Raw genomic sequence first — 14,271 nt, forward strand, 5'->3', positions numbered from 1 at the left:
CCTCAGGGCAAGTGTTTTAAGTTATGCCCTGGGGGCATATAAGGTTTTTATAGAAGGCGTTGCCGTAGAAACTTCAAAACAGGCTTATTCGATTGGAAATTAAAGGGCTAGTGTCCTTTTTAATAGTCGAAAATGATTGGAGGGCAACCAGCCCCCTCCCCACCCCAATCTTTTATTACACTACATCCCATCGAAGTGTGCAAATAACCAGTTTGTTGAAAGGATTTGTTTTCCCGATAGAAAATGTATTTTTTAGGCGGATACTCCCCTACAACCCTCAGAGCAAGGGTTTTAAATTATGCCCTGGGGGCATATAAGGTTTTTATAGAAGGTGTTGTCGTAGAAACTTCAAAACAGGATCATTCAATTGGAAATTCAAGAGCTAGTGTCCTTTGTAATAGTCGAAAGTGATTGGAGTTTAACTAGCCCCCATCCCCCCCCCGCCCATCAATTCCCCAAACACAACCAATCAAAATTTTAAGATATCCATTTTGTTCAGCGTAGTTGATTTCCAGATAGAAAATATAATTTTGAGGAGGACAATCCCCTACAACCCTCAGGGCAAGGGTTTTAAGTTATGCCCTGGGGGCATATAAGGTTTTTATAGATGGCGGTGTCGTAGAAACTTCAAAAAAGGCTCATTCGATTGTAAATTCCGAGGGCTAGTGCCCTTTGTAATAGTCGAAAGTGATTTGAGGGCAACTAACCCCCCTCTCACGCCCACCTTTTCCCCAAACACATCCAATCAAAATTATAAGACAGCCATTTTATAAAACGTAGCTTTAAGTTCTGGAAATTAGGTCTTTGAGGATTACAACTCCCCCAAAGCCCTCAGGGCAAGGGTTATAATTTAAGGATTCTCTGAATCCTTCATGACGCAGTAGGTTTTAGGCTTCTGCAGTGAGACGATACCCAAACTCTTGTTTGTAGTTATTCTTATTCGATTCAAACTTGATTTGCATATTCAATTTAAGTTTCACTCGTTTTAAGATTTATTTATTCATTTACATTAATATATATTGTATGTTTGTTCGCATTGATTGTTTATTTAATTTCTCTTCGTTTTAAGTTTCATTTATACTTTAATAGCAAAATATTTGTTTTCGTTTTAAATTTGATTTTCATATTCAATGTAAGCATTACTCGCTTTAAGATATAGTTATTCATTTATATTATTACTTGTTGTATGTTTTTTTGCTATGATTGTTTATTTAATTTCTGTTCGTTTTGGGTTTCATTTATTTCTGGTGGTTTTGAGTTTGAATTTTAACAGGTATTTTTATCTCCTGAGCTTAAGTTTAAAATGGCCTTTACTTTTCGTTGAAAAAATTATTTTTCGGAAAGTTTTTTTTTAATTAATTATTTATAAAAGTGCTATAGTATACCTTGACCTCCCTCCTTCAGTTCAGAAATCCATATGGTACTTGTCAAAACGAGAAAAGACTCGTTAGAATGGGGTTAAGATATTGTTGTGAGTCTTCTCCAGCTTGAAAGCATCTCCACTCCTTCCACACGAAGAAAACCTGAAATGGTGTCTTTGTAAAGCACCTTAATGAAATTGGTGGTGTGTAATAGGTGTATGCTACTTTCTTCTTTATCTGTTTATTTGTTATTTTTGTTTACAACTTCATTGTGAAAGCTTCAATGAACCCTATTCCTAAGCACAAAAGTCAAAACACTATTCTTCATTTAGTTTAACTTAGGAAATATTCTAAGCAGCCGCGAAAAATAACTGTTATGGAAGTCAAAGCTGTTGATGTGTATGAGGTAGAAGCTATCACAGACTCAACTGACCATATTCATGTATATAAAACCCAAACCTCTCCTAGGAATTATATGAAATTATTAACAGAGCAATGCCTATCTCTTTTAGATTAAACAAAAAGACAAACTTTTTCAAATTAAAGTAAAGAGTGACACTATTGCTCAAACTGAACAGATATTATTCTGTATATGAGGAGGGATGCAGCCCTCACTTTTCTTTAAATCTAAAGTTTAAATCTAAAATCGTAAATCTATTATTGCGATATTATTAGCGTTGAAAAAAATGACTAACAAATGATCCTGCATCTGTCATTCCTGTCCTTTCAAATGAACCCACTTCAAAATTTTAAGTCAACTAGCTTGATACAGTTATACCTGGGGAAAAAGGAGCTACATCAGTGCTTCCCATGACTAAAAATTGGTTAAGCCTCTTTTTTGGGGAGCGGGGGGAGGTTCATCTCCCTTTACTTGAATTGCACGATTATTTTCAGGCTCCTATTTTATTATGTGTAATTTTAAATTTATCGAATTGACACCACCCTAATAATTTTTATTAAAATTTCGTCTTGAGGAGATCAGGTACCATAGACATTTGCTGTTCTTTCTTACAGTTTGTTACCATGAACGGTTATAGATTACACTCAGCCTTATTAAAATACTAATTGCTAGCAAATTAGGAGCTGCAGACATTAGCCTGCATACGATAAAGTTTCTTTACAATTAAACAATGAATCAAAATAGTAATAATTGTCTGTGCACAGTTAGTATCAAAATACTAATTGGTATCAAATTAGGAGCTACTGACATTAGCCTGCATCCGTTTAAGTTTTTTTTTTACAATTAAACAATGAATTAAAAGAGCAATAATTGAATCATTGTCTGTACACAGTGCACAGTTGAATAACATAGTGTTTTTACACTAATTTACTGCCTATTCAATAATTATTTAGGCAGTGTTTCAGCAACAGCAGTTATAATACTATGTTTGAGTTGTAAAGAGACTTTACCAGCATCCAATATATTTTTTCCTATTACTATTTGACGATATGTATAATTCAAGCGAATAATTAATGCCGCATTACAGTTCAAAGATGAATTTAAAATTAACCTTAAAGGGTAATGCTAATCAGCGCTAGGGTTCAATCAAGAATAGCAATAACACTATTTTGTCAAAATACTCTCGATTTATTGGGTATTAATAAACGTGCTTTGGGGGAATTTGGATTTCAAATCAAATGTATTGAACAGGATTAAATGTATTCAAAGTGTTTAACTTTGCAAACAAATAAAACAACATACGTTAATCATTAGTTTTATGTGCGGCTAACTGTTATGCTGAGGCAAGCAGGAGAGCATTTGTTGAACTATTTATATTGTATTTTCTCATCATTCTATAATTTCAAATATATCTGACAAGTTCAGCTTTCTAAAAATATTAAGTACTTATAGAAGTAGTACTACTTCATAGCATTATGAGGCATCCTAACTCAATGTTTATGGCCATTTTAGTTATTTTGCAGTTTCGTTCGCATGCAAGAATTTTGTACAGATTTTAGCCAAATTGTTCAACTTTAGTCGGAGAGCTCGCTAGTGTGCCAACAAATTTTGTGTCACTGAAAAACTCATTATCCCGACATAGATCCTGATAAATTTTCTTGTTAACAAAGAAACAATTTCAGAGAAATTACGACATATCCACCTGTTAAGAGTTCAAAGTCGTTATTCAAAAGTTTGGATCGAATATTTGTGGCTCTTATTTCTAGTGACTGAGGTAAAATATCCACTGTTCATTCTAAGATTTCTTTGGATTGAATGGGAATTAGTATTTCCTTTAGCTGAGACTTCGTGGAGACAAGGAAAAATCTTCAGTTCTAGAAGTAGACTTAATTGATTAATATGAACGAGAATGAATACCAATTATTCGTTTTGTTTTCTATTTAAGCTATGCACCCATACCTAGACACAGATATCGAGTGAAAAAAAATCTAAGTATTTAACTCTAGTTAGACTTGTAGGGGAACACTACTTTTAAATATAGATCGCAATAATTTAAGTTTCCTGATTGACTAGATTTGTAATACTTAACACCGAGGTGCAGCATCCTGTAGAGGCTACTTTGCTAGTAATTGTTCAGCCAATTAATGAATCTTGATTTAAAATGGGAGCTGAATATGCCCGGACAGTCTCTTGTCTAGACATGGATGTCTACATGGTTGGGAATGCCACTTAGAAGAAACTAAAATTTGTCAAGTTCTTAAATGCTGAATTTAATACCTTAAATTTTGTGATCCAGTCTGAAAGTTCTAAATGTGATGAACAAAAATAATTATCACAACTTCCTTTTTCAATTTTTTTTCCTAGTGCCAGTGAAATGGATGGCTCCAGAATCTTTGGCAGACCAGCTGTACACCACCAAGTCTGATGTTTGGAGTTTTGGAATATTGTTATGGGAATTATGTACATTAGGCTCTACACCATATCCAGGATTAGGGCCCGAAAAATTATACCGACTGCTAAAATCTGGATACAGGATGGAAAGGCCTGACAACTGTTCCCAAGAACTGTGAGCTCAAGCTTTTTTGCCATTGCCTTAGCAGTTTTCTGTGCAGAACTGTTTTTATTATTTCAAAGGAGCCAAATTTATAAGAAAAAAGATGTAATACCTTGTTCATGTTCTTGAAAATCATTTTGTTATACTTAAGCGTTTGTTTGTTTTTTTATTCACTTTTGTTTTGGATTGGAGAATTTGAATCAACATAAAAGAAAACAAATGCGTGCTCAATAAATCAAAATAGTTAGTCTTGCATAAAATAAACATAGAACATAAACGACAATTTTAACACTTTAGTATGACAATAAAATTTTATATTTATTATTTTATTTATTATTACCACTTCAATCGTTGTTACCCTCCACTGGCTATAAGATACGTATGCTGGTTCAAAAATCACTGTAGAGGTTTAAATCTATTTGTCTATTAAAACTAAAATACTACCATGGTTGATTATAATTGTTCTTGTTAGGTGACTAGTGGCTTTTTACCTGCTCGCAATTTCTCATTTTTTTTTTTAATATTATCTAGTATCTTAATTCAGATAATAAATCTATGAACAAAACCTCGTATATTAAATGCTTACATTCAATTTTGTAGAGTTTTTCCGCTCTTCTGAACATTCAGAAGGAAAAGCAACAAGCACAAAATTTGTCCAGTGTACTAGCGATATGGTATAACAAACTCATATTGTTAGGCGATGGTCTGTAATTTTCGTGTAAGCAATTAGCGAACACGGTGTTTTCATTGGGGAACTTTCCATTTTGTTACAACGCTAATTCATAAAAAGTGATTAGATATAAAATGAGATTTTAGATTAAGCCTTAAATAGCTCTCTATGATGCTTCAGTGTCCCGCCCAGGCTGATTATTCCGGAATCGGCACTCAAATTGCACTTTTTGGGTGCTATTTGAAACTTTATGATGGCATTATCAAGTCCAATTTTCTTTTAAATGAGCCCTTAAATAGCTCTCGATGATGTTCCAGCTACCAATGCAAAAAGGTGGTTTTCCTTGTTGTTCAAGGCTAAGGGCTGTAAGTTTCTTGTATAGGCTTTTTTTTAGACCTTAAGTCATTTTTGAGGGATTCCATGCTTTTTTTGAAACCCCGATAAATCTGTTTTAGCAATTAACTATTAATGTTTACATTATTCAAAATAATAGTAACTATTCCTGAATCAGCTATAATGGCTATAATTTTCTTACTAGAAAGTTTTTTTTTTCAAAATGTGTTTTTGAACTTATGGTTACTATGGGCTCCTTTTCACTCTTTACTTGGTTGCAGATATCGTAGCAACCAGGTGATGAAATAAAATTAGACCACTAGAGGGATTGAATAAACAAAACAGGATGAGGTATTTTGGCTTCTCATCCAAAAGCCTTCATCAACCAAAAATAATGGAAAACTTAGAATAGACTACTGTAACTTACAAGAAAATAATATATAAGTGATAAACTGATGTAAAAAACTTTGAATGAAACAAAAATTGAATGAATATCAGCTCACTGCGCTAGCGGAATTAAAATGGCTTCTTATGCTACCATTGATATTCTCAGAAAGTTTACTCAATCAAAACTTTATTTTACCGAATAAGTTCAAACTTTTTGTGGGCTGACTTTCTGAATTTATGCTTTTTTCTTCTTTACTAGTATTGTAAGGCACTGTGGCTTGTTTTATAATAATGTATTTTAGTTTATATGATTCACAGTCTTAGCAAAAGTTTTTCCCGTTACTTTTATGTCTCTTTATTTTCAATTTATTTATAAATAGAAAAGCACTATGGTCCAAGTAATATTCTTCAAGAGCTTTCTACTACATATAAGAAAAGTGAATCTAGAAAACCAGAATTTGAAAATATTAAATTAGTATGAGTTGATTTTAAATATAGTATTAAAGGAGAAAATGCTCTTGTAGAGTAAAAAGAAGCAAATTGCGGAAGAAATCTTATGTAACATTTCGTAATTCAAGACATTGCTGTTGCTCCCACCCGAATGGAAGAAAGATGCGATTATGAATATTTTAAAGACAAGAAAGAAATCGGTATGCGATAACTGGAAAGGAGTAACGCTCCAAATGGTTTAAATTAAGATTCCCTGCTAAGTTTATATCAAATACAATTGAAAAGTAAGTAGACTCTGTGGTAAGAGACGAACAAAACGGATGTCTACCAGACCGATCGCGCTGCGACCTAATCTCCAGTCTTTGTATACTATTTGAAGAATCAAACAAATGGCAGGTACAAATTATCTTGGCTTTCATTGACTTTTTTGAAAGCCTTTGATTCATTCCTTCATAGAGTGAAACGGGGAATTCTTAGGTTTTATAAAATCCCGATGAAAATTATAAAGACGATCAAAGCCCTGTATAAAGTTCAGTTATATGCAATCAGACTAACATGGACATACAGAAGGGTTTGCTGATGATTCCAGTGGTAGGCAAGGATGCCTACTATCCCTAATTTTATTTTCCTTGATTATATACTTCGTCTTAAGACCTTGCAAAGTGACGTAAATTTCAAATCTCAGAGACGTTAATATAATTGCGATTTTGCCAATGACTGAGCTCTTATTGCTCATTTCACAAATGAAATGCAACGGAATAATGAGAAGTTACCTTCAATAGCCTCCCAAATAGGTCTGCAGATCAATGTGAGCAATCCCAAGTCTATTTCAAATGGCGTTATCACTTCACTTGCAGTAGATCTGAAACTGGGGAAAATAAAAACGTGGAAGTCAGTGACTTCATCTGCGTAGCACACTAACTCAAGACGATAGCTCTAATAGAGTGATGATGCTTCAGATTATACATGCAGTTTCAGCATTCTCTCAACTAAATAATACTCGGAGATACTCTCTAGCAAATACTCTCTGAAGCTTAATCTGTGCCTGTTCAACGATTATACATTATCCATATTTACATAAGGATAAAAAGCCTTGAGTCTGTCTAAAGCTGTAGAGAAATGGTTACTTCGATCTGAGAACAGTTGCGTACGAAGAGTATTTGTGATTTTCTGGACTGCTAGAGGATCCAATACCCAGATCAGGCCTCTCACCAATAAACCTCAAATGACAGATGGATTCAGACAAAGGAGTGGCGATAATAGAGTCATATGACTCGAGTGATATAGGGAAGACTTTCATACGTATGTTAGTGATGAACCCCTCCAGGTCTTTTGAAGAGTGGTATACAACAAAATATTATTGGTCCTTAGAGGCTGAGACAAAAGGTATATGTTCACCCCTCAACGCGCTGTGGTCAATAAGCTCAAGATGATCCAAAATAGCTCCCCTATACGGAACTGGGCGTTGGAAGATCCGTTTCTAAGTAATTAAGTTGTTATAAACGTTAATGTAAAAGCGACATGTTTCATTTTAAAAATCGATCAATTTTTTAAATGAAATACTTACTGTTGTAACATTCTGTATCTTTTCATGACTAACTATAACCCGATACTAGTTTAGAAAACACCGTTTTACCATGTTAATTAAAATCGATTTGGAAGAGTCTGCTTGAACTGTTATAAAAACCTCTTACCCATACATTGCCACAATTGACTTCGTTGCATTATTTCAGCTACTCTATAATGCTTCATTGCTGGAAGGATTCACCATTTGATCGCCCAAGTTTTCACGAGTTAGCCCTCGTCCTTGATAGAATGCTAGCAGATGGTGCAAACTATCTTGACATTTTCTCACTAATTGTTAATAATCCGGGATATATTGGTTGCCTGGAATCAGGTATTGCTTAAATTTTTTCTATTTTCTCCTTATTTCTGAATATTTTTTCAACGTCTTATAGCTTGAGGAATAAAAGAGAAAAACTTATCATTCTCAGTCTTAAAAAGTTTATTGCGTTTCCCGTTTTATGTGTGGATTTATTTATAAATAAATTGTAAAGTAAATTGCTTTTCACTACCAACACCTAAGTAGAAATAGACAAAAAAAAAAATCGAAAAAGAAATGACAAACATAGACCAAAACAAATAAAATAAAACAATTAATAAAACAAAAACCAAAAAGATAGTTATAGTAGAAGGTATCTTAGTATACCTTTAAGTAAGCTTCAATATCCAATTGAAAGTGCCCATTCCCAAGGTCCTGAGAACCCTTCCATACGAAGTAGCCGGGAAAACAATAGAAATGATACTTGGGAAACACTACGTTTTATCTAATGTGGTAAAGTGAGTTTAACGTTGTTACCGTTACGTTATAGTTGAGGTATATTGCGTCTTAACATTTTTCCTAAAATCAAACTCTGACTTAATTAGTCAGCTTTACACTAAGTCGACGCTAGGGCTTTGATTCTGGATTTTTTTTGTGATTTTATGACAAAGAAAACACACTGTTCAAAATATTTTTTGCGGTAAATCACAGTAAGGCACACTCTAGCATGAGAGGTTTTGTAAAGATGACAACCCTACTGTTATTTGCTGCAAATTATTTTTTTAAATGTGGATTTATTATTTTATTTAATTTATGTTCTGTCCAGGTTTCATTTGCTTATTTATAGTAGTTTCTTCTTGTTGTAAGGTTGCCTCATTATCTAACTTTATAACTGCTCGTTGTAGGTTTCAAATTCGCTCTTTACATTTCTTTGAAACATCTTTTAAGGTGAAATATTGTTTTAAATGAATTGCAAAAAAGAAGAAGTGGTTGTGCAAACCAACCCTCTTGTAACTGAGCCGTCGTGCAACTAAACCTCCGTGTAGCTCGACCCCATTCAGCTTAAACCTCGTACAAATCAACCCCCCTGCAACTGAACCCTCGTTTAACCGTAATAAATCTAAGAAAAAAAAAAAAAAGGTAGATCTACGGTGAAAGCTTACCGGTCCCACTCACTTCGTTTTATATCAGCATAGAATAGACCCTAGTGAACAATTCGTTTTTTTTTTTAATATTTTAGCTATATATTTTGTTATAATACCATCAGCATAAAATAGGAAATTTTGGAAAAATATATATTATTAATAACCACAGTTTTTTCATTGTTTTGGAAATATCTAGAGATTGCAACTGTTTCTTTTTTTTTAGTTTTTCATATAGTTGTTTAAAACTTTGTAAACACGAAAGATAAACATTATATTCAAAAGAGAAACAACTTTCTAATATCTTTCTTTGTTACAAATAGTCAAAATCGTCAAAATTATGAATGGTTGTAAAGTAAAAACAGCCAAAAAAAAGAAATCAGCCCCCTTTTTTAGAATCTGTAATGCTGGGTGTCATTTCCTGGTTTATCTATGTGGAGTGACCAAAACAAAATACTTTTATGTAACTTTAAAAGTCAAAGTGAAAGAGCTTAGGGAACCGGCAATAAAGCCAGAGCTTTCACTTACCCCTTGGCAAATCCTTACCCGAGCCTTAACTGAAAAGCTTACAGTATGCAATAGACCCGAATTAAACTATGTCGGGCCATTATTTTGGTGATAGACTCATTCCTGAACGTTTCTTTCAATTTGGAAAGGTTCTGGGGCTGCATGGGTGATATAAGGTAGAAACTGTGAACGAAGTGAGAAGCAAATTTTTAGCTTCAAATCAGCGCTAGTTCAAATTTATTCTTAGAGCTTCAGTTGAGACGAGTCAAACTGGCCTTGATTTAAATGAGGGCTGACTTACATGAGGGTTGAGTTAAACGGGGGTTGGGTTGAACGAGGGTTGATTTACATGGAAGTTCAGCTGAACAAGGTTAAGTTGAACAAGGGCTCAGTTAATGGGGTTGAATTGTATGGGGGTTTTGTTGAACAGGGGTTGACTTGCAAGAGATTTCAGTTAAATGGGGTTGAATTGCACGTAGATTGAGCTGCTCGGGGGTCCAGTTTAACGAATGGTTCATTTTCAGGAGGTTTTATTTGCACGCACATCCATCAAAATATATGCTTCAATCTATGATCTTCCTATTTAGTCATTTTGTCATCCCCGGCAAAGTTGACTCTTTCTCTTGCACAAATCCTAATTTGAGTCTTTTGTTGTGTATTGGTAGTTAGGTATGTAAATTGTTTTTGGATTTGTACTACCTTTGTATATATGTTTGTTTTCTCTTTTGTTCTTTCTCCTTGTGTAAATTCTGCTGGTTTGTTTATATGAAGAAACTGGCCATTTAATGATTTGTAAACATTCTTATGAATTAATTTTAAATATCCTCTCATATTGCCAAGGCCGTATCCAGAGGGGGGGGGTTTGCCCCCCCCCCCCCGAAAAATTTGTTTGACTCATAAAAATGTAACAAAAAAAGGATATAAACAAATTTTGTATGCGTTTTTTTTAGTTTTTTTGTCAACTCCCTCGGCCCACTTTGCTGGCTTTGTGGAAAAATCAGTTTCCGGCCTTCGGCATTTTAGAGTTTTTCAAGGATAGTTTGTTTCCAGAAACCCTCGGAGGGAAAATGTAGCTTCTTAGTATTTCTATCTATTGTAAAAGTGCTGTGTTTTGACAAATTTTCTGATGGTAGGAAATAATGGAAAAAATGTGCCACTGCCCTCTTGCTCCATCTCCAAGTAGCACGATTGCATTTCATCCACTGTGTAAAACCAATAAAACTTTCTCCAACAAGTTAAATTTCTTTATTAATTTCCATCAAACAGTTCGTGGTAACGAACTGTAAGTAAGAAGCGATGCGGCTCAATAGTAACCGGAACTGTAAAAAACTGAATTTTAATATCAATAAATTTATCAAAAGAATCAACTTATTATCCTGATTCCAAATACATAAAATTCGTTTAGTTTAGTGTTATGCATAAAAAGCTACGAGCCTGAGAAAATTTGCCTGATGTTCAAAAAAGGGTGGAAACACTCCCAAAAAGTTAAGGAATCCTAATGAAAATCAAAATATTAGATTCAGCGTAAACAAGAATCCTGAAGTAGAAGTTTCAAGCTTCCATCAACACAAATGTGGAATTTTGCATTTCTTGCCAGAAGAAAGATCATGGAGGCGTCTTCAATTATTGTTCTTTTTCCCAGATGTGATCGGATCGAAACAGAAGTCCTAGAATATCAAAAAAGGGCTCATTCGAACGAAAACTAAAGTTCTAGTGCCCTTTTTAGTGACAAAAAAGATTGGAGGGAAACAGGCCCCCTCCCGCCCACCTTTTTCTTAAACATCATCCGAACAAAATTATAAGATGGTCATTATGTTCAGCATAGTTGAAAAGCCTAGTAACTATATCTTTGAGGATAACAAAACCCCCCAGAGCGTTTGTGGAAAGGTTTGCAAGTCAAGAAATTTGCCCATAGTTTACGTATAGTGTTTCATATTGGGAATTATACAGACATTTTCCGGGAAGGGGGAGAATTTCCTGCTGGGGGGATTTTCTATGAGGATAATTTTTCGTGGGGAGGGAAGTTTCCGGAGGGTGAACTTTCGAAGAGAAATTTTACACTGGGAGAATTTGCCAAGATTCCTACAAAAAGTTCTTTTTATTTGTCTTAAATTTCTCTTTGCTGACTCAATTTTACATGTGGAGATATTAAGAGGAATTGTCCGGGGGAAATATTTACCGTGTTGGAATTGTCTAATGTATGTTTCCCTAGCTGGGGGAATTGTCCACGGGAGAGATTCTTCATGGGGTATTTTTCTACAGGATAACTTCTCCGGAGGGAATTTTCAGCGGGAGCACCTTTCTATTAGAGGGTGGGGGTATTTATGAAAAGAATTTTCTACGGAGGGGGATTTCTGGCATGATTTTTAAAAACAATCAGAAATGAAAGTTTTTTTTCAAATAAAAGTGGGCAAAAATTTTTTTTAGCCGGAATCGTCCACAAGAAGTTTTCAGATTTTCAGCTAGAATGAAATTGTCTAGAAGGAATTTTCTTGGTGGGGGGTATTTTATGTGGAAAGAACTTTACATGGAGGGAGTTTCCCTGAGAGGAAAGAACTTTCCATAGAGGAGGGAGCTAGATTTCCCGGCATTGTTTGAGGGGACAGCCCCCTCATACACATAATAAATAATTTTAATTTTATACGGTGAGCTTTTCACATTGAGAGGGCAGCTCCTGGAGGTGAACACTCTAGAGGAAATTTTACACGGGGGGAAACTTTGCCAAAAAAATGTACAAATTCCGTTTAATTGTTCATGTACAGTGAGGCAAATTCGAGCCTGCATTAGTTGAAAACGTTCAGAGATTAAATAAAAAATGTTTTTTTTTAACTGAAATTAAGGAGCGACATTAAAACTTAAAACGAACAGAAATTATTCCGTACATGAAAGGGGTTGTCTCCTCCTCAACGTCCCGCTCTTTACGCTAAAGTTTTTTATTATTTCAAAAAGTAGAGTTGTGACAAAGAGGCAATCTTTAGCGTGAAGAGCGGGGCGTTGAGGATGGCCCCCCCTTTAACATAAGAAATAATTTGTGTTCGTTTTAAGTTTTAATGACGCTTCCTACTTTTTGTTAAAAAAAACTTGTTTTTTTTTATTTAATCTTATTACAAGTTACATGTTTAGAATCACCGGAAAACAGATTATTATATTACTACACATCGTTTTACCAATATGAAAGAGCATAACTTACACTGTTTCCGAAAATAAGCTGTTCTGCTTGAAAAAAATTTAAGATCGGTCATCTATTCCCTCATCCCATTTTTAAAGATGAACTTGCTTCAGAACAAGTAGGGAAGACCGGGCAGATCGGAGACAAAACATAAAACGTTGTATTCAAAACTACCTGACCTAATTTTATATAAGATTTAGTCACATTATTCGGTGCAGACTTATGGAGGATGTGCGGTGCAGACTTACGGTGCAGACTTATAGAGCATGTTTTTTTATTTAAATCCAGAGCAAAATATTTAATGACATAAAAGATCATATTTCTTCTCCGATGACATTATATTTATCTTAAAAATTTTGCTGTTTGAAATTTTAGTTTCACTCATTGTTTGGATTTTATAAAACATGTTTCATACATTGTACATATTTTGAAACACCTTTAATATGTTTTTTTGTAGTCTTACGTTTTTTAAACTTTCTGTTTATAGATGAGGAGGATGATGAGACACTAGCTAACGAAGATTCAGGTAATTTTTGTCAAAATGGAGATGACATTGACTCTAGCTATTTGATGCCAGCGAAGATTGGAAACCCAAACCCAGTTATGAACTGAAACTATTTTCAAGTCCAGTTCTAATCATTTTTACCTCGTGATCTCCTTAATGTTTCATGATTATTTTTGTATTAAAGGGTAATAAACAATTCAACTATGAAAACATGAGATTCTCTTCCGTTTTGCTCTGCGTAAACGTTCGACAGATAAGTTAATTACTAAAAAATAACACAAAACAGTTAACATTCACGAACGCGATATGAAAAGAAAAGGTCATTTCATTCCCACAACTGTTTAGATGTTTAATTGTTATAAATTCCATTCTTACCATAGCATTTTATATTGAACAAATAATGGTTAAATGTATATTAATCAGAAGAGTCACGTAAATTAGGGGAGAAACCCCCCCCCATGTCTTCAACCAGTCTGTATATACACTGTCTGGTAAAATAATAGCGTGAAGCGCCACTAGTTTCCATACTCATTTGCTTTTTATTAGATAAGGTCATTCTCGGTTGGTAAGAAAAACGAAGTAGTTGTAACAGCAATATCGCCCAATCCAGTCGGTAGAAATGGCCAGTCAGATGATAAAATTGTCCTCTTCCCCCGCAAAACATTTTGGCTAGGGACTCCTCTGGGAGTGTTAAAAGTTTTCAACTCAGTAGGCTGCATAATAATTCCTCTCAATTGTTAAATTACTGATTTTTATATGAGGGTATGACAGTTAAAAAAGCATATCCTCAATCTTTCATCCTCAATTCCTCAATTATGCTCAATAGGCTCATTCCTCAATTATGTCTTTTTTTGTTCGAGTTTTTTGGACAAAATCAAAAAAAAAGATTTGTGAAATTTACCATTGATCGTAAATTGACACTGAACAATCTTGATTCACTGGATATATCTACTTTTTTTAATTATTTTTTA

The 14,271-nt window shown here is 34.2% G+C and overlaps 1 protein-coding gene across 2 annotated transcripts in view; it reads left to right on the forward strand.

Annotated features, from left to right (window-relative positions):
* LOC148952156 (proto-oncogene tyrosine-protein kinase receptor Ret-like) overlaps positions 1-13,504 on the forward strand; it is a 436,938-nt gene extending 423,434 nt beyond the window's left edge. For both annotated transcript variants that reach the window (XM_089088861.1, XM_089088862.1), the window contains 3 exons: positions 4,126-4,327; positions 7,889-8,052; positions 13,283-13,504. In XM_089088861.1, coding sequence (XP_088944987.1) covers positions 4,126-4,327; positions 7,889-8,052; positions 13,283-13,407 — 491 coding nt within the window. In that variant the 3' untranslated portion in view covers positions 13,408-13,504. The remainder of the gene's footprint in view (positions 1-4,125; positions 4,328-7,888; positions 8,053-13,282) is intronic.
* Positions 13,505-14,271: the final 767 nt, after the last annotated feature.

Source organism: Artemia sp. Qi Xiang Cuo, chromosome 5 (genome assembly GCF_049724085.1).
Source record: "Artemia sp. Qi Xiang Cuo chromosome 5, ASM4972408v1, whole genome shotgun sequence".
Lineage (NCBI taxonomy): Eukaryota > Metazoa > Arthropoda > Branchiopoda > Anostraca > Artemiidae > Artemia > Artemia sp. Qi Xiang Cuo.